The sequence below is a fragment of the Dipodomys merriami genome, unplaced genomic scaffold (genome assembly GCF_024711535.1).
Source record: "Dipodomys merriami isolate MVZ:Mamm:240054 unplaced genomic scaffold, mDipMer1.0.p SCAF_19, whole genome shotgun sequence".
NCBI lineage: Eukaryota > Metazoa > Chordata > Mammalia > Rodentia > Heteromyidae > Dipodomys > Dipodomys merriami.
The window spans coordinates 98,279-122,368 of NW_027203270.1; the positions used below are offsets into that span (position 1 = coordinate 98,279).

At 48.0% G+C, this 24,090-nt stretch overlaps 1 protein-coding gene across 1 annotated transcript; it reads left to right on the forward strand.

Annotated features, from left to right (window-relative positions):
* Positions 1 to 23,958, forward strand: Elac2 (elaC ribonuclease Z 2). Its single transcript, XM_070026926.1, has 24 exons — positions 1 to 249; positions 1,091 to 1,141; positions 1,268 to 1,338; positions 2,436 to 2,500; positions 3,875 to 3,932; positions 4,246 to 4,314; positions 5,451 to 5,576; positions 7,340 to 7,398; positions 8,949 to 9,007; positions 9,104 to 9,176; positions 10,571 to 10,683; positions 11,974 to 12,069; positions 13,435 to 13,573; positions 13,653 to 13,738; positions 15,842 to 15,960; positions 17,489 to 17,585; positions 18,891 to 19,029; positions 19,773 to 19,811; positions 19,932 to 20,041; positions 21,486 to 21,585; positions 21,668 to 21,788; positions 22,027 to 22,105; positions 22,628 to 22,772; positions 23,357 to 23,958. The coding sequence occupies exons 1-24, from the start codon at positions 23 to 25 to the stop codon at positions 23,591 to 23,593; spliced, it is 2,478 nt and encodes an 825-aa protein (XP_069883027.1). The 5' UTR covers positions 1 to 22; the 3' UTR covers positions 23,594 to 23,958.
* Positions 23,959 to 24,090: the final 132 nt, after the last annotated feature.

A 24,090-nucleotide genomic window follows, 5' to 3' on the forward strand; every position in this document is an offset into this window, starting at 1 on the left:
CAGGCCGGGCTGAACGGGGCGCATGTGGGCGCTGTGCAGGCTGCTGCGGTCGGGGGCCGGGCGCGCCATGTCACAGGGGCCCGCCCGCCGCCAGCGGCCCCCCAAGGACCCGCTTCGACACCTGCGCACCCGGGAGAAGCGGGGCGCGTCCTGGGAGCCCGGGAGCCCCAACACGGTGTACCTGCAGGTGGTGGCCGCGGGCGGCAGGGATGTGGGCGCTGCGCTCTATGTCTTCTCCGAGTACAACCGGTCAGTCAGCTCCCCTCCGCCCGTCCCCTTCCTTCATTCCCCTCCATCCCTCAGCCCCCCCAACCCCCCCGGGCCCCCCAGCACCGCGACTCCTCCTGGGGTGGTTGTCATTGCCAGCGCAGGTAACTCCAGAGGTTCGCGATCGCGCGTGGTCCGCATCGTCCCCATGGAGAGATCTCGACCCGGATGTGAGCATCCTCGTCTCAGGGTTCTTGGCAAGCCAAGCAGCACCCTCCTTCCGTGCACCCCAGAGCCGGGCCCTCATAGCTAGGTGGGGGGTGGATGGACGAGGCCCTATCTCGCCCCCACTCCCACCAGCCCCTCTCTGTCTTCCCCCGAGGAGGATTGAGAGCTTCGTAGCCGAATAGCAGAGATGCAGCGCAGTTAGTGCAACCTCATCGGTTTGGGTTGTCTGGTTGAGTGAGTCTACAGTAAAATTAAGGTTTCAGAGATTGATTGATTGAGTGAGTCTACACTAAAAGACAGGTTTCAGAGATTGATTGATTGATTTTGTATTTGTGTGTGTGTGTGTGTGTGTGTGTGCGCGTGTGTGCTGGTCCTGGGGTTTGAACTTGGGCCCTGGGTGCTGTCTTTTAGCTTTTCCACTCCAGGCTGGTGCTCTATCACTGGAGCCACAGCTTCATTTCCAGAGTTCTTAAGGTGGTTAATGGAAGAATAGCTTCTTATGGACTTTGCTGCTACCAGGCAGGCTTCAAACCACTGTTCTCAGATGGCATCCTCCCCAGTAGCTAGGATTACAGGCTTGAGCCACCGGCCCCAGGCAGTGTCTAGAGATCTTACAGAACACACCCCTGTGAGTATGGTCTTGTTTCCTCTGTAGGTATCTCTTCAATTGTGGAGAAGGCATCCAGAGACTCATGCAGGAACACAAGTGAGTCAGTTTGCTTCTGGAGTGGAGATGATTATGGGGTTGGAAAGGTGGGGTAGGAGGCTGGTGTGTTTTAATAGCAGAAGTAATCCCATTCATCCTGCTGTAAATGTTTGTTCTCTTTTCTAGACTGAAAGTTGCTCGCTTGGACAACATATTCCTGACACGAATGCACTGGGCTAATGTTGGGGGCTTGTGTGGTAAGTATATTCTTTGCAGAGGCAGGGCCAACAAAGGGAGGCTCTCAATTCGTCTTTCTCTTATTTGGACCCTTTTCTGAGGCCAAGGGAGCAGGGATTTTCTTGTATGCCAGTCTAGGAAGCTATGGTAGGCCCATCATTACTGGACTCAGAAGAGCAGTTCCAGGTGTGGCCATCTACTTGATTTCTTGGGTTACCAGGCCAGAGATTTAGCTGGAATGGGTCAGTGGTGGTGGATTAAAGTTAATGGGGGAGAACGAAGGAAAGGATGACATTGACCAAGAAGCATTTATTCATAACCTGACGTAGGGAATCGTAACCCCTTTGTACAGCTACGTAATAGTAAGAATTTAAAAAGAAAAGTTATACCGGGTGCCAGTGGCTCATGCCATAATCCTAGCTACTCAGAAGGCTGAGATCTGAGGATTGCAGTTCAAAGCCAGGCTGGGCAGGCAAGTCCATAAGACTCTTATCTCCAGTTAACCACCAGAAAACCAAATGTGGCACTGTGGCTCAAGTGGTAGAGTACTTACCTTGAGCTGAAGAGCTGAGGGACAGCACCCAGGCCCAGGGTTCAAGCCTATGACCACCAAAAGTAAAAGAAAAAAAAAAAAAGAAAAGTCAGCCAGTTTCTCATGAATCCTGTTAGCAAGCCTACACACAGCCATCTGTTATTCCTCTCCATGAATTGGGCAAGTCAAGCTTGCTGCAGCTGGTTTTTACAGGGGTGGTGATATAGGTAGGAAGGAGCATGGTGCTAGAGTCATCCCTATATTCATAGCTGATGTGGGGCATGAGGTCCCTGGGGTGCAAAGTGTAAGAGTCTGTCACCCTTACTTGCACAACTGTGGGAGTAGACACCTACTTGAGTTTTGCATGTCAAAGACATCACTGCATCAACATCAACAGTGATTGCCCATCGCATGAGCTCCTATACTTGCCGGCATCTTTCCAGCTGTGCAAGCCTGACCTCACCACTGGTCTGAAACTGGAATAGAGACACGTAGACAAGTGACCCAGAGAGGTCAGTGGTACCGCTGCTGGCAGCCATTGCAAGTCAAGGTGATGAAGGACCTCACTTTATTCCTCCTTTGTAGGAATGATTCTTACTTTGAAGGAAACTGGGCTTCCGAAGTGTGTGCTCTCTGGACCTCCACAACTGGTGAGTCTTCTCTGGCTCACCCAGAAAAAAAAAACAAAAAAACAGTTCCTCCTTTTTTAGTTTAGTGAGAATCACAAGAATTTTTATTTTTGAAAAGTAGACTTCTGTCCTTCACACATACCTGGTCGTGGAGCAAACACTTTTCTATTCAAATCCAGCAAGCTTGAGCTCAACCCTTTTACCAGTTGTGGGACCTTAAATGAGACCCTCAGTTGCTTTATCGGTAAATGCCTGTTTTGTTTCAAAAAGCTATTAACGATCCAGTGAGATGACACATAAAGTGTTAAATCGCTTTATTGGATATTTGGTACCAAGTCAGTATTTCATGGGTGATAGCATTATTTATTTATGGTAATGAAGAGTGAATTCAGGGCCTTAGCTGTGCTTGGTCAGTGCTCTACCTCTTGAGTCCCACCCAGGACTTGAATGATAGCTTCATTAAGTTTCAGACATCTTCATACCAGGCATCAAGTACTGTTAATTCTGCCATGATGTCTGAATCCATCCATTTGTCTCCATCTCCTCGAGGCCATTGTGACCTGTTTGTCACTTGTATAAACCATCTATCACAAGCAGCCAGAGTGACCTGTTTTGAGAAAAGACATAAGCGCAGGCCTCACTTCCCAGCCTAAAATGCTTTAGGGCTCTCCATTGCAATACAATTTGGTTACCTTTATATGATCTCCAAGTCCCATAGACCCAGGCCCTTGCTTATAGTTCTGTGTTTGATACCATGCTCTAGTTAGCTACCAGGGCAGACTCACCCTCTGCCTCTCGAGGGCACCTGCCCATCTCAGAGTTTTTGTTCAAACGTGAGATCTGCTGCCTCCTCTTCTCCCTGCCGGGGTCTGTACTGAGCCTTTATTTCCTTTGCAGTTTGCATGTCTCTTGCAGAGCAAGTGATTTGTGTTACTTGTTTGGTTGTTGTCTTCTTTGGTTTCTTTTGCCCTGCTAACTCCGAGGAATCTAATAGATAGTAAATACAATAACTGTTTGTTGGGTCTGGGAAGGTGGCTTAGTGGTAGAGCGCTTGCCTTGCATGCATGAGGCCCTGGGTTCGATTCCTCAGCACCATATAAGCAAAAAGAAAAAAGCCGGAAGTGGCGCTGTGGCTCAAGTGGTAAAGTGCTAGCCTTGAGCAGAATTGCTGAGGGACAGCGTACAGGCCCAGAGTTCGGGGCCCACGACTGGAACCCCCCCCCCAAAAAAAAAAAAACTGTTTGTATATTGAGGTTTGAAGTTTGAAACACTAATGAAGTGTTTGCTTCATGTTAATAGCTTTTGGACCTACTGACATGTTTGAATATATGTTGGTTTCTGTATTTAATGTGCTCATTTTCTTATATTTTATTTATTTATTTATTTATTTTTTAGGAAAAATACCTAGAAGCAATTAAAATATTTTCAGGTCCTTTAAAAGGCATAGACCTGGGTATGTATCTGGTACTTCTTCCTTATTTAGGCCCTGCTTTTCCTATTAAGAACCATTAGAGGCTAGCTTAAATCAAAGCTTAATCAAATGCTTCATTGATGTGAGATGAAAAATTCTGGTTTTATTGACCAGTTCCTACTGTAATTCTGGACCAGTTCAGTTGCTGAGTTTGACTGTTTGGGAAGTTTCATTTGTACACATTTTGCTACTGTGTTTCTCCTGACTTGTGCATTCCCCCTGACTTGCACATTTCTCTTGACGTGCACCTTTCTTCTGACTGGCACATTCTTCCTGACTGGCGTTTTTCTTTTAGCTGTGCGGCCACACACGGCTCCGGAATACAAGGATGAGACCATGACTGTTCACCAGATCCCCATACACAGTGAGTGTGCATGCCAGATTGCTGGAGCGGCAGCTGTCGGTGAACAAGGAACCACTGTGGAAACTGGCCGGGGGTGTCCTGGTCTGTGTTCTGACCACAGTTAGGACATTTAGTTGTGAAACTCAGATGTGGTTCCTGCCCTTCAGGGGCTGATCCTCTTGGGAACAGACATGTTGAACTTAAGTATCATGGTAGTGATTGAGTTTTGGTAATGTATTCAAGGGTTAGTAGGAAATATATTGCAGTCAGATTTCAACATTGATTGCTTTGGGTTTGTTAGCCACAGAGGAAGTACCTAAGTACTGTATTTTTAGTGTGTGTGTGTGTGTGTGTGTGTGTGTGTGTGTGTGTGTGAGAGAGAGAGAGAGAGAGAGAGAGAGAGAGAGAGAGAGTGAGAGAGTGTGGGTGTGTGAGTTGTGGGGCTTGAACTTGGGGCCTGGGCACTGTCCTGAACTTTTTTGCTCAAGGAGTGGTCTAGCACTTTGAGCCACAGCACCACTTTTGGTTCTATGGTGGTTAATTGGAGGTATGAGTCTCATGGACTTTCCTGCTCTGGCTGTCTTTGAACTGTTGTCCTCAGATCTCAGCCTCCTGAGTAGCTAGGATTACAGGTATGAACCTGTGTCCAGCTATTTTTGGAGGTTTTATTTTTGTGCCATACGGGGACTTGAACTCAAGGTCTGAACTTGAACTCAAGTGTCATCCACTAAGGGCTGGTAGACTGCCATTTGAGCCATAGCTCCACTTTTGGCTTTTTGCAAGCATGGATCCTGTATGGAGCTTGAGCTTCTCAGAGCTGCAAAAGGTCTTTCCCTGACTTTGTGATTTAACTAGCTGTAGAATTAGGCTCCTATGGAGGTGGGTACCCTTTGGACCTATGTCTTTAAATAAATCTCCCACAGCCTGCTTGCTTTTTGTTTAGTAGGCACTGTTGGCTCCTTGTTGTGGGCAAGGCTCTGAAGTAAGCAGAAGCGTAAAGATGATTAAGATGTAACTACACCCAGTGAGTGGGTGGGTTGGTAACTAGTTTACCACTGTAGTAAAAGGATGGCTGACTTGTTTAGTGCTGCCAACCCCGGGGCCAGGTTGTGCGCAGATGTGTGGTGTGTAATCTTATGGTCGCCTGTGCTGCCCAGGTGAACAGAGATGTGCAGAAGACCCCATATCACAGAGTCCAGAAAGACATCTCAGCAGGGACAGCCCCAATCGATCTCCAGACTCTGCAGCAACCAAACACAAACAGCACCTTCCAGATGGCAATGGTATAAATAAATGCGCTTTCTTAGTGCTTTCTGCCTCTTTTCAGATTAATTTATCTTTCAATAACAAATAATAACAGTGCACATTTGGGGTACAATGAGATGTAGTGGTCTATGTAGAAAGACTCAAAGATTGTCATAGTTGTCACCTCACTAACTTACTATATTTGGGGGTAAAATGTTAAAAAATCAATTTTTAAGCCTGGCTACCCAAGGGGCTGAAATCTGAGGATCAAAATTTGAAGCCAGTCCAGGCTGACAAATCCATGAGATTCCTATCTCGAGTTAATGAGCAGAAAGCCAGAAGTATAGCTGTGGTCAAATGGTAGAGTACCAGGCTTCAGGGAAAAAGTGCAGCAGGAGCTCCAGTCCTTAAGAACCAGCAGCTAATAAATAACTAAATAAACAATCTTTTTTTGGCGGTTGTGGGGCTTGAACTCTGGGCCTGGGCGCTTGTCCCTCAGCCCTTCAGCTCAAGGCAAGCGCTCTACCACTTGAGCTACAGCACCACTTCCGGTTTTCTAGTGGTTTATTGGAGATAGGAGTCTCACGGTCTCTCCTGCCCGGGCTGGCTTTGAACTTCAATCCTCAGATCTCAGCCTCCTGAGTAGCTAGGATTACAGGTGTGAGCCACCAGCGCCCAGCAATAAACAATCTTTTAAAAGCAGTCTTCCCTTTCCCCTCCCCCTGCATGCCTGGGGACCTAAGTCAGAACCTTGTTCATGTCAGGTAAGTGCTGAACCTGATATTAGCAATTTTGAAACAAACATTACCATGAACTGTGGTCACTTTGTAGTACAAGCAGTAGATCACTAAAATTTTTTGGTAGCCTAGCGGAAACTTCATATTGTTTGACTAACATCTTATCTCATACCCACTCACCCCCCACCCCCAACTTTCTACTTTGTTTCTATTGTATTGATAGTTTAGATTCTGTGGTTTTACAGGTAAGGAGAGGATACATTATTTGCCTTTTTGTGTCTGTCTTACTTATCTAACATAGTTCCCTTGTTGAATGCTCCAAGTCAGGAAAAGCTATATTTGTAAGCACAAACCTCTTCCTTGGCACACGTACCTGGATCTGGGTGTAGAGTGGGAAGTGTGCTCAGAAAGATGACAGAACTTGCCATTTGCAGCCCTCAAGCCCTGGCACTGGTGTTCAGCTCACCTGGTGGAGCTCAGGGACTGGCATACCCACTGGTACAGTGGGCTTTCATATATTTTCATTAATGGAGCATTAATTAAGTGCAGAAAGTTGAACAACCAAGCCAGTGGAACAGACCACTGAATGAATGGATTGACCCCCCCCCCCTTTTCCTTCAAAATAACAACCTACTGGGAAACAGTATCATAGGAATTGTGGACTGCTCTAGGATTGGACAAGTTCCTCCTGCCCAGCAGTTAGTCTGTCTGATGACCAAGACACGACAAACCTGGAACATTCTCCTTTTCTGGATGGCTTAGGATAAAGATTTTCCCTGCTGACCTTTTAGCTTTTGTTTTACTTTGACTGTTCTCTGTATATAAAACACATCATCATTTTTTTTCTCTCTTCACTATTTAGTAAGTAGGCCACTAAAAAATATATTTGTTTGCCATTGTGGTTGGAATTTTGTATTCTGCATAATTTACTGAAATCTAACATACATACATATAGGACATAAAGGGTCTGGTGGGAGTATCAGGGTCTCCCAATCTTTGTGTTGGGATAGTGATGGTCAGCCCACTTCACACTCACCTTGTTTGATCAATGTGTTTTTCTGCAGGTGTCAGCCGGACAGTTGGTGGTAGGGACCCTTCCTTGGTGGTAGCTTTTGTCTGTAAGGTAAGAGGCTGTCCACCCTGGGCACTAGGGGAGTGTGTGGCTGGTGGCCAGCTTGTGGTATGCTCTGGACCTTTGGGGACCACTTTTTGCAGTAATTTCAAAGTAGTGATTTCTAAATTGACCTGGGCCAAGAAGGCACTCTGATTCTTTATGACCTCAACTACATTAGAACATAACAAAATCAATCTTAGAGAAACAGCAGAAGTTACCAGGGGCAGTGGCGGACTCAAGGGCAGGGGTATGGGGGCGATGAGGTTAAGGGATATTGTTATATCCTTTCTAATTTTCTGCCAGTCCTTTCCTTATCAGCTTGTGGATTATTTTGCACACTAATCGGTGATTGGTCCTCTTAGAACTCAGAGCTAGCTAATGGCAACTGTTTGTGTTTTCTTCCTATCAGTTGGGCCTTTATTCAGATTCCTCAATTTGATTTCCTTAGACTATCCTCTGAGGCTGCAGTCTCTGTAATATGTGATGTTCACACAGTGAGGCTGCACTCCTTCCTCTACAACAATAGAGAAGTCTAGAACCTGCTCATGAGACATCAGGATCAAATTTGAGACTAAGAATCACCTGTTCATGAAAGTTAAGAGTAAACACTAACAGTTCATCAAGGTTTAAACAAGAAAACGAACGTTAGCTGTGATTCAGCAGAGAGCTGTTTTTGACTTGTTTTGATTATTGTATGTGAAATATATAGGTCTCAAAATGTTTAGACAGAAGATTAGCAAGAGAGTGATGGTGGAATCAGAATGGTGCTAGGTTTTGTGCTAGAATAGTGGTTTGCCTTCTATCATAAGAACAGATTGGGAATTGGTTACTGTAATTCTTCTCCATATAACAGCAACAGCACTACACTACCTGATCTTCGAAGCATACTTTTTCTTTTTGGTCACCACCAGTGTGAACTGCAGTATTATGTTATGCAGAATTTTAATTGGTCATTGCTTGTTAGGCCATGTTTTGGTGATGTTTCTTTAGCAGTTGGTGAATATAGGATAACACATAACCCATGTCTCCTGTTTCTACCAATGGATACAGATATGTAAAGATCCTTATCATTAACTAGGATGGTAAAGGGCTACATTTTTTAAATATATAACAAGATAATGTTGGGGAATATGGCACAGTTTTAAAGTCATTTAGGTCTCAGTTCTAAAGCATCTCAAAACAAACAACCTCAGAATAGCATAATGCCTTCTGAAAATAATCAACTGCATTTTAACAAAGAAAATACCCTTAATTACAAACACTAGATGCACTTTTTTTTTTGGGGGGGGGGGGTCCGGTTGTGGGGCCTGAACTCTGGGCCTGGGCACTATCCCTCAGCTCTTCAGCTCAAGGCTAGTGCTCTACCACTTGAGCCACAGCGCCACTTCCGGCTTTTTTTCTTTTTGCTTATGTGGTGCTGAGGAATCGAACCCAGGGCCTCAGGCATGCAAGGCAAGCACTCTACCACTGAGCCACCTTCCCAGCCCTAGATGCACTTTTTAATGAAGTTGATTCAACCAACTTCTTCACCAGGCACTGAGATTACATTTGTGTTTCAGCTGCACGTGAAGAAAGGGAACTTCCTGGTGCTCAAAGCGAAGGAGCTGGGCCTCCCCGTGTGAGTGGCGGGTGAGGGTGGGGCTGCTGGTGGCCAGGAGAGTCTGCCTGTGCTCACAGATAGCGCCTCTCATGGAGGGCCTACCCTTTGTTTCAGGGGGACAGCCGCCATCGCCCCCATCATTGCAGCTGTCAAGGACGGGAAGAGCATTATTCATGAAGGAAGAGAGGTAAGACATGGCTCTTGTGAGGATTCTGCAGTTGCAGGTGGACCGGGCAGAACCCCTGTCTAACCAGGTCTTCAGACACAACTTTCTTGTGTGTGCCAGCACTGGGGCTTGGACCAGACCTTGTGCTCCTGTTTGTTAGTTAGCTTTTTTTATTCAAGGTTGGAATTTACCACTTGAGCCACACCTTGTGTCTGGCTTTTTCCAGATTAATTGGTTAATTAGAGATAATTAGGTTTTCTTTGAGTTCAAGCCCCACGACCGACCAAACAAACAAACAAAAAAAGTCTCATGTGCTTTTCTTCCCAGGATGATTTCAAATTGAGATCCTCAGATCTTAGGCTCCTGAGTAGCTAAGGTTACAGGCATGGCCATTAGTGCCTAGCTTATCAGATATAACATTTTTAAAAAATTTATCTTTGGTACTGTACATGGGGCTTGAACTCAGGGCCTGGGTGCTGTCCCTGATCTTTTGTGCTCAAGGCTAGTGCCCTACCACTTGAGCCAGCTCTACTTCTGGCTTTTGGATGATTAATAGGAAATAAGAATCTCATGGACCTTTCTATCCAGGCTAGCTTCGGACTGTGATTCTTAGATCTCAGCTTCTGGAGTAGTTGGATTATAGACGCCTGAGCCACTAATACCTGTCTCAGATACACCTTTTTTTTTTTCCCCTGTGGTTGTGGGCCTTGACCTCAGGGCCTGGGCTGTCCCTGAGCTCCTTGTGTTCAAGGCTACCACTCTACCACTTTGAGCCATAGCATCAATTCCAGTTTTTGATTAGTGTATTAGAGATAAGAGTCTCATGGGGACTTTTCTGCAATCCTCAGATTTCGGCCTCCTGAGTAAGATTACAGATGTAAGCCACCGGCACCCGGCTTTCAGATACAATTTCTGAAGGAAGTGGGATAGTATGAAATTCTGTCACGGGCTCCAAGTTGGAGGTCTTATTCAGACATGTACCCATCACTGCTATGCCTGGACATTTCTGTAGATTGTTCAGGATCTGGTAGACTTGCAGGGATGGATGGATTCCTCATATGAGCTCAGGACAGTGTCCAAAACTTGCCATATGGATGGGCTTTGAATGCCTGGCCTCAAGGAATACACCACATTCTTCAAGATGTTTTTTCTGGCATCAAAAAGAAACCTTGAATGACCAGCCTCTGCCCCTGTCACTACAGGATTGAGCTGTCTTCCAGGTTGTCTACTTGGTTAGTACAAACAGCAGGAAGTTCAGGTAGAGCCCTGTTTTGCTGGTGTCATGTCCTGTGTAGTTGGCTATGGGCTGTGTGTGATGTTAGCCGCTGCCTCAATCTGTTTGTTTTTACTACTAAGCTTTGATTGTCTTGGAAGCGCATCCTGACCCCGATGAACTGGTTTATTTGGTTTTGCAGATTTTGGCTGAAGAGCTGTGTACACCCCCAGATCCTGGTCTTGCATTTATAGTGGTTGAATGTCCAGATGAAGGCTTCATCCAGCCCATCTGTGAGAATGATACCTTTAAGAGGTAAAGAGGAGGGTGTGCAGGTGGAAGAAGGAAAAAGGCAGCAAAGCGGCCACTACTCAGTGGCATGGCCACCTGTGGGAAGAGAGCTGGTCACTGGGTTGGAAATGCCCATTCATCCTACTGGCACTTTTTACTTGGTAACTGGTGGTTAGCATGCTCTCTGTGGTAATACTGCATCAAAGACTGAAGACAAGAAACACTAAGGATTATAACTCTAAGAGGTTTAAGTCTGCAATAAATTGTAGAACTCTAAGTTGTAAATAATTCCCAAACCATTGTTGGGATTATTTTTACTTACATGATTTTTTCTGACTTAACTATACTTAGCCTCCCTTGGTCCGGAAGTCTGATACCATGTGCTTTAAGAGCCTGTGTTAAGGGACAGAATCTCAGCTGGGGACACCTTTTAGGCCTGTGTTTTGTCCTGCATGAGAAGTTTTTCAGTCCAGCTTTAATTCTAGGTAGCATCTCTGACCCACATGTCTGTGTTTAAAATGTTCTCCCATTCTTAATAATTTATCTGTATTTTTCCTGTCTTTATCTTTTTTTTTTTTTTTTAATTTTACTTGCTGTTACATTCTACATACACACATCTTTTGGGCTGCTGTACCCCTTCCACATTGGCGTAATGGGAGTCCCTACTAGGCTCACTTTATTCTCAGGGTGAGGTAGCCTGGTAGCATACATCCTGCATGTTCCAGTCAAACTCTGAGCACAAAGCTATTGATGTTGCTAAGATATCACAGAGAGCCAGGTCCATGTCTGGGATGGTGAAACAGCTACTACGCGAGAGTTTTTTTTTTTTAACATATCAAAAACTAGAAGGAAACAAATCATGTTAGCTGTCTGCCTCTACATGGTAGAATTAGAAGAGAGAAGGCAGACACCAGGCTTGAAGTAGAGATAAAGGAGGCCGATGAAGTGAACAGTTAATTCAAGATGAAGGAGGGGGAGCTGGAGCAGGCAGGGAGGGGACAGGAAGGGCATCCAGAGTAGGTTCATCAGCCACTTCCTACTTTATCCCACGCATTGTCTCTGTCCACAGCATGACATGGAAAGGCTCAGCTAGGTAGACCAGATACCTAAAGCAGGCTTATCTAATAAAGGAACCCCATGGAGCAGGGTCATGGGCAGTACACTGGCCCCACTGGGAGCTACTTGGAGACCAAGCCTGAGTGTAGCACTGAGAGTCCCCCCCCACCCCTGCTGCACAGTGTTTGTTTGTAAGTACTCTTTTTTTATTTTTATCACTATATAAAGCATCACTCCACTTTTCCTTGGTCCTCCCAGGTACCAGGGAAACCCCAACACTCCAGTGGCCCTGGTGGTCCACATGGCCCCAGAGTCTGTGCTCATGGACAGCAGATACCAGCAATGGATGGAGAGGTATGGAACACAGGGTAACCCTTGGGGTATATTTCTTCCTTTCTGAGCGCTGTCTACCCTCTCCCTTGAGCCTGCACCAACCTCTGTGATTCAGGCTTTGGAGTATTTTGGGAGAGCCCCTCTGTGGTAGTATGGAAAGAGCCACCAGTAGGTGGCACAGTGTGCAAACATTCCCCTTTGTACAGACCTCTGTTGTTGGTCATGGTCACCCGCTGTACTCTTGGGGTGTCTTTTAGTTGACATTCCACTGGTGCATCCTAAAGAAGAGACTTACCAATAGAAAGCAATCATTTCTGCTTACTGAACACCCATTTTGTGTCAGGCATATGTTACGTGCTGTACATTACAGTCATCTCCCTCTCCTTCTTTCCAGCAAGCTTGTCTTGTTGGGACATTTGGTAACTGGGAAGAGAGCCCTGTTCTCTTTCCTCATGGTTTCATAGGCCAAGGCCAGCATCCAATGAAAGAGTTGAACTAGGTGTGTGCAGACTTAGGTTGCTGTTTGCCACTCCCTGTTTCACTTCATTTTTCATAAAAGTATTTATTCATACTTGACTTGTTTTAGTCTTCATGACAACCAACAACAAGACATTAACTTTTGCTTTGGTTCTGGTACTGGGACTTTAAACCTAGGACCTGGACACTGTCCCTAAGCTTCGTTTCTCAAGGCTGGTACTCTACCACTTGAGCCATAGCTCCATTTTCAGTTTTTCGGTGGTTAATTGGAGACAAGAGTCTCACACACATTTTTGTTCAGGCCAGCTTCGAACTTCAGTCCTTAGATCTCAACCTTCTGAGTAGCTAGGATTATAGGAATGAGCTACCCACACCTGGTTTAACTTTCTCTCCAAAGGATTCACAAAGCTGAAGGCTTGCATGGGATTCTTCTCAGCTGGAGCAAACATTTGACTCAAATCTACCTCCATCTTTCCACGCTCCCATAGCTTGCCTGTCTGTGCCTGGTGGTTTCATTTTCTTCACTTTTGTTCCTTAAGGGTGTAAATCATGATATACACCGTATCTATTTTCCTCTTCGGCTTTTCTCTTGCAGCCTGTACTCCATGTTGATTTCACATCCTTATTTGAAAATCTCTTTATTTTTGCTTGATTTTTTTCTCTCGTCTTTTTTTTTTGTTTGTTTTTGTTTTTGTTTTCAAGCAGCTTATCCCAAGGACAGCTGCCTTAGGGAGAGAACCGTGGGGCCTTGAGGCAGAAGCAGCAAGATCCTGTTGGGCTGTGTTGTAGATACTTGGGGGCGAGTGACTAATACAGCTGTCTTCTAGGGCTTTTAACCTCCCTGTGCCATCCCTGAGGTGAGTAGTTCCCTGATGGACACTCTCAGCCCTCACTCTCGTTTCACCTTAGGTTTGGGCCTGACACCCAGCACCTGATCCTGAATAAGAAATGTGAGTCAGTGCACAATCTTCGCAGCCACAAGATTCAAACGCAGCTCAACCTCATCCACCCGGACATCTTCCCTCCACTCACCACTTTCCACAGTAAGGTAGTGTCCCAGAACAGTGCCTGTCCACCAGCTCCTGTCTTTTTCCTTTGGCCACGGACTATGTTCTTGTCTCTTTCAGGAGGAAGGGCCGGCTCTCAGTGTGCCTGTGGTTCAGGGTGAATGCCTCCTCAAGTACCAGCTCCGCCCCAGGAGGGAGTGGCAGAGGTGTGTGTGGTTCTGCGCTGAGGGGTCCCTCTAGGCCAGGGCTTGGGGAGCTTTCCTACAAATGGCCGGATGGTGGGTGTTTCCATACGTTTTTCTCACCATGTAGTCTCAGAAGAGCCCCAGACATGGGGCTGGGAAGGTGGCTCAGTGGTAGAGTGCTTGCCTTGCATGCCTGAGGCCCTGGGTTCGATTCCTCAGCACCACATAAGCAAAAAGAAAAAAAGCCGGAAGTGGCGCTGTGGCTCAAGGGGTAGAGCGCTAGCCTTGAGCTGAAGAGCTGAGGGACAGCGCCCAGGCCCAGAGTTCAGGCCTCACGACCAGACTCCAAAAAAAAAAAAAAAGAAAGAAGAGCCCCAGACAGTGTGTAAATGAATAGGAACGGATGTGTGCCCACACAACATTGATTTAGGAAAACAGCCTGAGTCGTGTCTGGATTGAGCTGGGATGATTAAGGACAGTATTTACCCTTTTAAAAATTGTTTTTCATGGCAACAAGTACAAGTTAGGGTTCATTGCTTTCCACTGCATTTCTTAGAAACTAAGGCATGTGGGACAGTCACCGGCCATCCTGCCACCTGGTGTGATTCTCACGCTATGTTGGTGTTTGTGACTGTGGGGATGTATTTTAAAAAGCACATATTTGGGGTTTTAGGTTGACATTGTTCCTTCATTGTTAGGCTCTAGTAACATGATTTTAATTGGATTTTCAGATAGAGATGTTTACTCAGTAAATCAGTTCTTTGCTGCTAATGACATACAAATCTTTGAATGGAACAGTTCCCACTCATAGATGTGAGATCAGTGGGTCACAGTGTGACACCGCTTTCGGCCCTGATACACATAAAATTGCCATCTGGAACGCCTCAGCTGCGACTCTTATTCTTGGAGATCTGAAAGCACAGTGATTGAAGTGTCCTGGCCACTTGGTGTCAGCAGTTAGAGTAGATCCTACTCTAGACAGTGACTTGGTGCCATGTGCTATCCTGAATACCTGTTAGCTCTCCTGGAAAGACTCTGGTAGGACTCAACAGCACCTCCTGCTGGACGGCTTGCCATGTCCCTTTGCCAGTCTGCATAGCTATTAGGATGAAGTCGTGGGGACCTTCATCAGTAGTCAGGTTCATTGTGTGCTTTGTGACAGGTGCAATTCTTGGGACCCAGCCAGACCTATAAACTAGGTTCTGGAGAGTTAGTGCTTAGTGGTTTTAGTCCCAGCCAGGTTGTGCCCAGTCTAAAGTTAGGACTCAGTGAGGTTAGGACCAGTGACGCAGCATTCGCGGGAGGCAAATGCTTACAAATGTAGGCTTCGTTTTCCCACAGCTAACAAGTCAGGGTCTGCATCTTCCCCAAGTTCCCAAGAATAGCTGTGTGCACCTGATTTTGAGTTACTGTCTGGGGCCACGCTTCCAGTGGGCCATGGGTACTATAGAGACGTTTGTAGGTGACATGATCTTGGGGAAGTGATACTAGAGGTTAGAGGTCGGGGTACTGCACAGGACAGCCCCTGTCACAAAGGAGAACCATCCAGTTCTGAGCATCATTAGGGTCTGCACGTCAGGCCTTGAGGTTGAAGCGGATTGTGAAGAGAAAAAAATCCATTCAGGGCTCTTAGGGATAGAACCCACTTAGCTGAGAAAGGTTCCAGAGGCAGAATAAAAGTCCCTAAGAGTCTGCTGAAGAAGGTTCTAGAGGTAGAATGGAACTCGCTGATCTCAGCTGAGGAAGGTTTCAGAGGCAGAATAGAACTACTCAGCGCTCACCTGAGGAATGTTCCAGAGATAGAAGAGAACTCTTCCAGTCTCAGCTAGAAAGTTCCAGAAGCAGAATAGAATTCCTCAAGTCTCAGCTGAGGAGGGTTCCAGAACCAGAATAGAACTCCCCAGGCCTTAGCTGAGGAAAGTTCCAGAGGTATAACAGACTATTGCAGGCCTCAGAAGTTTCTAGAGGCAGAATAGAGTTCCTCAGGTTGCAGTTGCAATGGAATCATCTTCTCAGTTGATGTGAAGGAACATTTTGTTCCTTGGATTTATCTCTGCGTGTAAACCAGTATTTGCAGAAACCACACAGCCACTTTAGTCACCCGAGATGCCCCTCTCTCTGCAGGGATGCTGTTATTACTTGCAACCCTGAAGAATTCATAGCCGAGGTCCTGGAGCTCCCCAACTTCCAGGAGAGCGTGCAGGAGTATAGGAAGAGCACGCAGGATAGCCTGGCCCCGGCAGGTAAGCCAAGACCAGGGCGCCCCTCCTGGTCTCCTGTATGCAGGAACTGTCACTACCTTAACCAGGGTGTTGACATGTACATTTTATCTAACCTGACTTCCTTAATTCTAGCATTGCATTCAAATGGTGCTCAAGGGGCTTAAAAATACCAGAGCCCATGCCACATCCAGACCTGTAAACCCAATGTTTACCTGTAAACCCAATGTCAGGTGTTCCTGAGGGTCTTTCACGCTCATTCGGCTTTTTTGCTCAATACTGGGTGCTCTACCATCTGACATGCCTCTACATAAGGCTTTTTGATACTTATTTGGAGATAAGAGTCTCAGGGACTTTTCTGCACAGGCTGGCTTTGAACCTTGAGTCTCAATTCTCAACCTCCTGAGTAATTAGGATTGTCAGTGTGAGCCACCAGCCCCTGGCTCTGTGGAGAGCTTTAAGTGGCACCGTGCTGACATGGGTCGGGTTGTGGGTTTGGTGAGGAAGGCTCATGGAGGTTTTGGTCAGGTCACTCGCCACATGAGCTTCTCATAGCCCATCAGGAGAAGTAGAGGGTTTGTTACTTCCACTCGTGCCTTTAAACAACATGCTTCTCACCAAGCGATAATGCTTAAAAGGGGATGAGGGAATAGAACAGAGTGGCAGGAGGGGCCAATCCAGCCAAACGTAATCCCTGTGGAGGTTGGCACCAGGCACACCAGCGGTGGCCAGCACTTCACTTCTTCTTGCTCTGTGTGTCGCTTACCTCCTGGAGTTGATTTCCTCCTTTTGTGATGGGAGTTCTGATGTGTGTGTGTGCTGAAGACTGCTTGGTCCATGAGAACTTGTAAAAATGACAGGGCCTGGTGGACTGGGTGAGCTGAGAAAGGGGCACAGGACACGGGATCCCCAGATCTCCCTGGGTTTGACTGCTGCCTGACCCCTTCCTATTTCCTAGGAGGCCGCCCTTCTGTTCCTGCTTCCCCCTGTGCGGAAGTGGGCCCCTGTCCCTCATGGTTGTGAGGATGTTTAGATGTGAAGTGTGTGGTCTTACAGAAAAATCAAAATGCCCGGCAGATGCCCACCCTTGGAGAGTAAATGGCCATTCAGAACATTTCTTCATTTAAAAGAAATTAGAGGCTGGGTGCTGGTGGCTCATGCCTGTACCACTAGCTACTCAGGACGCTAAGATGTAGAGGCTCAAGGTTCAAAGAAATGCCTGTGCTTGAAAGTCCTTGAGCCTCTTACTTTCAGTTAACCACCAAAAATGCAGAAGTGGAGCTGTGGCTCAATGTAGAGTACTAGCCTTGAGCAAAATGGCCTTAAGGGAAAGCAACCAGGCCCTGAGTTCAAGTTCCAGTACTATACACAAAAAAAGAAGTAAGAGATTGTTTTAAAGAAAGGAAGGATGTATTGGCTTCTCCACCCAGGTGCCTCTTCCTTCCCGAGAGCCTGCTATGTCACGGGTGAGGAAGGAGGGTGAAGGCAGGAGTCAGGGCTTCACTGTATTGCTTACCTACCTTGTCACTGAAAGCTGAGACAACTTTTCCAGAGAAAAGAAACCAGTATCCAGAAGTCGTCTTCCTGGGGACAGGGTCTGCCATCCCAATGAAGATTCGGAACGTTAGCGCCACACTGGTCAACATAAGGTACTCCTCCTTTGACAGTAGTAAACCTCCGCCCCTCAGAGCTGCCAGCTGTCACCTTGGCTAGAGTGTCTGAGAGCAGAGCTGGAGTTCTGGCTTTACTGGATCGTGTAGCCACTCTAGCAACCTTTTACCTGTAGAGTTGCCCCAACTCATCCATTGATGACCTTTCATAAGAAGAGCCAAGAAATCATGTCATTAACCGATGGGGTATTGGATAGATGGAGTTTATGGATTGGTATTCTATTTCAACTCCTTAGTGCTGGGTCTGTTTACGCCGTGGGGGTTTGGTGCACTTAGGTGTCCCGCTCCTCCTGGATTCCCTTTGACATGCAGTTTTGCTTGATGCACGGGGGATTGCTGGAGGTCACTTACTGGCAGGGCTAAAGTGTGCATGCACCTCTACAAGGTACATGTGTGAAGGAATTGGGATTGTGAGGCACAAGGTAAATTGGATGGCAAACTGCCAAATAATGCAGCAATGGTTGGCAGCAGTGTTATCACTGCTTCCCGGCCCTGTTCCCCAAGATCAGAAAGTGCAAATCTAGGGCATAAGAAAAGCAGTAAAGCAGCTCAGGGCAAGCTGGTCTGTCCTAAGGACTTCTCTGGTTTCTGATCTTCAACCCTGAGCTTGGCTACCTGAACCCGTGGCAGTTAATCAGAAGGACAGGCATAGTCTGTCTCTGGGAAGGCATTGCCTTTTCCGGGAGGTGTCTCTTTGAATGGGTGCTGTCTCTGTCTTCATGCTCCCCCAGAAAAAGGAAAACATGCCCAAGGGTGCACCTCTATCTCCACCTGGGAGCAAAGTCTCCAAAACACACTGCTCAGCATGACACTGACAGAATCAGGCCCTCCGGGCTCCTTCTGAGAGCTGTTTATTCAGCCCTCACTACCTCTCTGGAGGAAGCACACATAGCTCTTCCTCTGGCCCATCTTATCACCTAGCCTGCACTGGATGGCTTTGGGAATGCGGATGGGAAACTGGGACTGCATGGAGAGGGGAGGAATCCTGTGAACAGGAACTGGAGACAGTCTTATGTGACAGAGTGACATTGCCACCCTAGCATTCTCAGACCTGTGTGTTTTCCCCCTCGTTCATCACCTGCACACTGTTGTCTCTGTCCTTCAGACCTTTGTAAAGTTACTTTTATGGTTCAAGTAACTGGATTTTATATCAGCTCCTCAAGGAAAAGTCATGAGAGGTTACGGAAGAGGTTGTGAATTTTCATGGCTGTGGCCATTTTGTTGTCATTTTGTTAAGCAATCTGAAGCGTTTCCTATTGGTAAGTCTCTCACTGTCTCCTGTAGTCCTGACAAGTCTCTGCTACTGGACTGCGGCGAAGGCACGTTTGGGCAGCTGTACCGCCATTACGGAGAGCAAGTGGATCAGGTCCTGGCGAACCTGGCTGCTGTGTTTGTGTCCCACTTGCACGCAGACCACCACACAGTAAGTGGGGCTGCCTGCACCCCAGAGCCTTCCCCCTCAGGGAGGTGCTACCTCCTCTAGGCTGTGTGTTAGGCCACTTTGCTGCTGTTACCAAACTTGCTGTGGCTTTTACCACTCATCTCTTGCTAGATGAAGGTCCAGCAGTAGGGATACAGCCTGGTCTGACCAGGATGGGTATCAGCTTCACTTAGTGCCATTCATTTTTGCTGGTCCTTGGGCTTGAGCTCAGGGCCTGGTACCATCCCTTAGCTTCTTTGCTCAAGGCTGGTGCTCTACCACTTGAGTCACAGCTCCACTTTGAACTTTTATTTTGGTGTTTGCTTGGAGCTAAGAATATCATAGATTTTTCCTGCCCAGGCTAGCTTCGAACTTACTCTTCTGAGCTCCTCGTCCTGAGTAGCTCAGATTACAGGCATGGTTGTTGGCATCTGGTGACTCAGCTGTTACAGATTTTTGCCTCCTCCCAGCTGGCCCAGAGGGAACTGGCTAGGTGTGGGTGTGGCTGTGAAGCCCTGGCTTTGGTCTAGGGCATACTGGACCCCTGCCCAGTGTCCTTTTTTATTACCCATGTCTCATTATTGCATTCTGCCTGTAACATTTCAAAGCTGAGTGTGCTACATCCACTAGCAGGGGTGCTTGAGGGGCCAGGCACACAGGGCTGGGAGCTTGTCAAGTGAGGACTCCAGGGCCCCATGGGGTTGGAGACTGTGGAGCTGGCTGATGCAGGTCTCTCTCCATTGCAGGGCTTGCTGCACATCCTGCTAGAGAGAGAACGTGCCTTGGTAAGTGCTACCCTTGTCAACACTGGGGTTTTGTAGGGTTTACGCTTCCTCAGCCATGTGGGCTGCTCCAAACCATGGCCAAGGAGTTCCTGTGGTAACTGCTCTGGAATTTCATTTCAGGCAGCCCTAGGGAAGCCCTTCCACCCCCTGCTGGTGGTGGCCCCCACCCAGCTCAGACCCTGGCTGCAGCAGTACCACAACCAGTGCCAGCAGATTCTGCACCATGTCAGGTGAGTGGCCCATGCTTCCATGGCTGTTGCCTTCCAGAGCCCACAGTCAACACCAGGCCAGTGAGAGATGCTCCTGGCCTCTCATCCTTCAGTACAGAGCCCTTCCATGTCAGAAGGTGGGGCAGAGGGAAGATGGCCCCATGCCCACCACACAGGGAAGGACCCCATTTGCCCGTGGCCCGCATTGCTTGGGCCAAGGGGAACATTTTGTTGGTTGTTCCTTACAGTTAGGGAGGTGGGGGCTGGCTCTTTTTGTTTGCTTATGGTGTCTCTGTCTTACTGGCTGTGATTTAACTTGTTTTTCTCCTATAAGAATGATGGGTGCCCAGGAAGTATGTATTCGGGTCTCACCCAGGCTGTCGCTCACTGCTAAGCCAAGCAGAATCTCAAAACACTCCCCCCAAAATTGCACTTAGGATCTGAGGCATGCAAAGCAGAGAGGACCTTTGGGAGAAGCCCGTCCCCCCCCTTCCAGCCCCTGCTGCCGCCCCCACAGCCCAACAAAAAATAAAGACATTTGTCTGAGTGGGGGAAAAAAAAGAATGACTGGAGACTTTCTAATCCCAAACTGGATTTAGATTGCAAGTGTTAATGATTTCTTTCTTTCTTTTTTTTTTTTTTTTTTTTTTTTTTTTTTGCCGGTGCTGGGGCTTGAACTCGGGCTGGGCACTGTCTATGAGCTTTTGCTCAAGGCTAGCACTCTACCACTTGAGCCACAGCACCACTATCAGCTTTTTTGAGTAGTTTATTGGAATTAAGAGTCTCGTAGACTTTCCTGCCTGAGCTGGCTACAAACTGTGACCCTCAGATCTCTGCCTCCTGACTAGCTAGGATTTCTGGAATGAGCCACCAGTGCCCAGCCTTAAATGAGTATTTCTTAATGTTTTATTCTAAGTAAGTTGTGTTTGTGTGTGTGTGTGTATGCGCATATGCATCTGCATGCGCATGTGTGTGTTGGTAATCGTCTTGAGCTTAGGGCCTGGGAGCTGTCCTTTAGCTTTTTTGTTTAAGGTTGGTGCTCTGCTACTTGAACCACACTCCACTTCTGACTTTTTTCTTTTTTTTAATCGGTCATGGGCCTGGGTGCTGTCCCTCAGCTCTTCAGCTCAAGGCTAGCGCTCTACCACTTGAGCTACAGCGCCACTTCCAGTTTTCTGGTGGTTTACTGGAGAAGTTTTACAGACTTTCCTGCTGGTGCTGGCTTTGAACCTCGATCCTCAGATCTCAGCCTCCTGAGTAGCTAGGATTATAGGCGTGAGCCACTGCGCCCGGCTACTTCTGACTTTTTGATGGTTAATGGGCGATAACAGTCTCACAGACTTTCTTGAATGGGCTGGCTTCTAACCTCAGTCCTCAGATCCCACCCTCCTAAGAAGCTAGGATTATAGGCATGAGCCACTAGCACCTAGCTATTATAATTTTTAAATGCTTTGACTACTTGCAGTATGATTCCTGCCAAATGCCTTCGTCAAGAAGCTGAGGTCTCAGACCCCTCAACGGAAAGTTTGATCCGATCACTGTTAAAAACCTGTGAATTGGAAGAGGTAAGGGAGCCTAGCCACCTGCCCCCAGGGGAGCAGGAGAGGCAGGCAGGGCAGGATGCGGATCTCCAGCCTGCTCCTTCAGTTTCAGACATGCCTGGTCCGGCACTGCAAGCATGCTTTTGGCTGTGCACTGGTGCACACATCTGGCTGGAAAGTGGTATACTCTGGGGATACCATGCCCTGTGAGGCTCTGGTCCAGATAGGTAAGTAGAGGAAGAAGTGAACTTCACTGGGTCCCCTGATGGGGGGCTGGGGAGGGGGCACATGTGTGCAGAGGAAAACACAGTCAGCAGGTGGTTCCCACGCTGCTTGTCATCTGGCTGCCATCCTTACGTGCAGACCCAGAGAGCTGAGCTTTTGGGTCAGGTTATGGTGGGAGATTCTGGCGCCCACATGTTGCTCATCCGCAGGACTTAGCCTTGACACTGTTTTGCTCTCTAGGGAAAGATGCCACCCTGCTGATTCATGAAGCCACTCTGGAGGATGGCTTGGAAATGGAAGCCATAGAAAAGACACACAGGTAGCAAGGTCCCTTTCCTCTGTCAAATGCAACCTGAGCAGCCCAGGCCCGTAGGACAGTGTCCTTCTGAGGGCTATGGCTGTCCTGGGCCCACAGTGAGTCTCAGGAGTCTTGTGCCTCTTATCACAGTTCTCTAGGCAAGGGTGTCCAGAGAAGCACAGTGTTTCAAAGTCTGAAAAATTAGCTAGATTAAAATGGGAGTCACTTCAAGGAGGTTCTAGGGAAGGATGGCGGGGAGGGTGTCACAGAGGTTTAGTATGGAGCCGTTTTAAGGAAAGAGTTCTTGGACCCTAGCAAGCCCTAGAGTTTTCCTCCGATTGAGCCTGCAGCCAGTATGGAGTGTGGACCTCCCTCAGGAAGTGTGGGAAGGTTCCAGTCCTAGGAGCATTAGCACTGGTGAGGAGGCGCCAGTGAAGGACATCTGCTCTCCATCCCTAGGTCCCTAAGCAGCAGGAAGGCTAGGGTTGGGGCTGGCCCTTACTCCTCTCTCCAGCTTCTCTCTGCCCTGTCTTCTGCCCACAGTACCACCTCCCAAGCTATTGGTGTGGGGATGCGGATGAATGCAGAGTTCATCATGCTTAACCACTTCAGCCAGCGCTATGCCAAGATCCCCATCTTCAGCCCCGACTTCAACGAGAAAGTCGGAATCGCCTTTGACCACATGAAGGTTGGCCTGTCGCTCAAACAGTGAGGGGTGGGGACACGGGGATGATGGGCTTTATCTCTCACTTCCCTCCCGGGACAGGGAAGAGCACCCACTGCTGTCCATCTCAAGTCCGCGGGTCGCAGTGCCCTGTAGGATCTTTCAGAAATGTCAGGTTCAGATTCCTCTCTTAGGCCTGGACAGTTGACATAGTCACTGTGGCCTCAGCACAGAGCTGTGGGACAGGTACTCTCACCACATGAGTGGTGGGGCTGGGCCCATCCCTTGGGCCTTCCCAGTGAAGGGGCGGGTTGGGATGACCTGGGCTTCAGGTTTTAGGAGCTTGATTGAATAGGGGGGAGTGGGGGGGGGGAAGGGGGGCTGCTTTCCCTTTCCTGAGGGCTGTTCATCTTTGCCGCCCTTGCCCAGGAGTAGGTGCTTTCTTTGGAGGGCTTGTCCCATTCACCACATCCCCCTTTGAAGCACTAGTTGCTGGTTTAAGAGTGCGTAAGACGGGGGAAGTGGGCCTGCTATGGCAGTCTCTGCACTTGCAGCCCCCTCCCTCACCTACCTCTCTGAGTGTGTCTCTGCCCTGTCTGGCCCTCCAGATCTGCTTTGGAGACTTCCCAACCGTGCCCAAGTTGATTCCACCATTGAAAGCCCTGTTTGCTGGTGATATCGAGGAGATGGAGGAGCGCAGGGAGAAGCGGGAGCTGAGGATGGTACGGGCTGCCCTCCTGTCTCAGGAGCAGGCGGGCAGCCCGGTGGACAGGGAGCCCCAGCAGAAACGGGCCCATGCAGAGGGGCCGCAGAGCCCACAAAGCAAGAAGCTCAGAGCCCAGTGAGCTCCAAAGGCTGCATCTTGTGCTCTACATGGCACCGATGCCTGCTTCTCTCATCCCCGTGGGAGTCCGAGAGTGCCTTCTGCCAGGAGGAACGACTCAGGACAGGAGTGTGGAGTCCTGCATGGGTTCTGGCTCAGCATTGATCTGCCAGACACCACCCATGACTGGTGCCTGACACAGCTGCAGGACAGGAGGCTGTGTGGTGGAAGACAGTGGAAGTGAGGAGTCACACATGGAAATGGGCAGCACCTTACCTCCAGCACACTGGTTCCCTTGGCACACTGGAGAAGCTGGTTAAGTAGCCCAGACTCCAGAAGTAGTATTCCAAAGAATCAGGTGCAATAAAGCTTGAGTTTGGAATCCGAGTTCTTTGGTGCCGCTTCAGAACAAGGTCTTCAGCATGTGGTTTGCTCAGCATGCCCAGGAAAGCATCAGAGGCAGAAGAGGCCTGTGAAGCCCATTTCCAGACACCCATCACCCTTCATTATGTCCTGGTC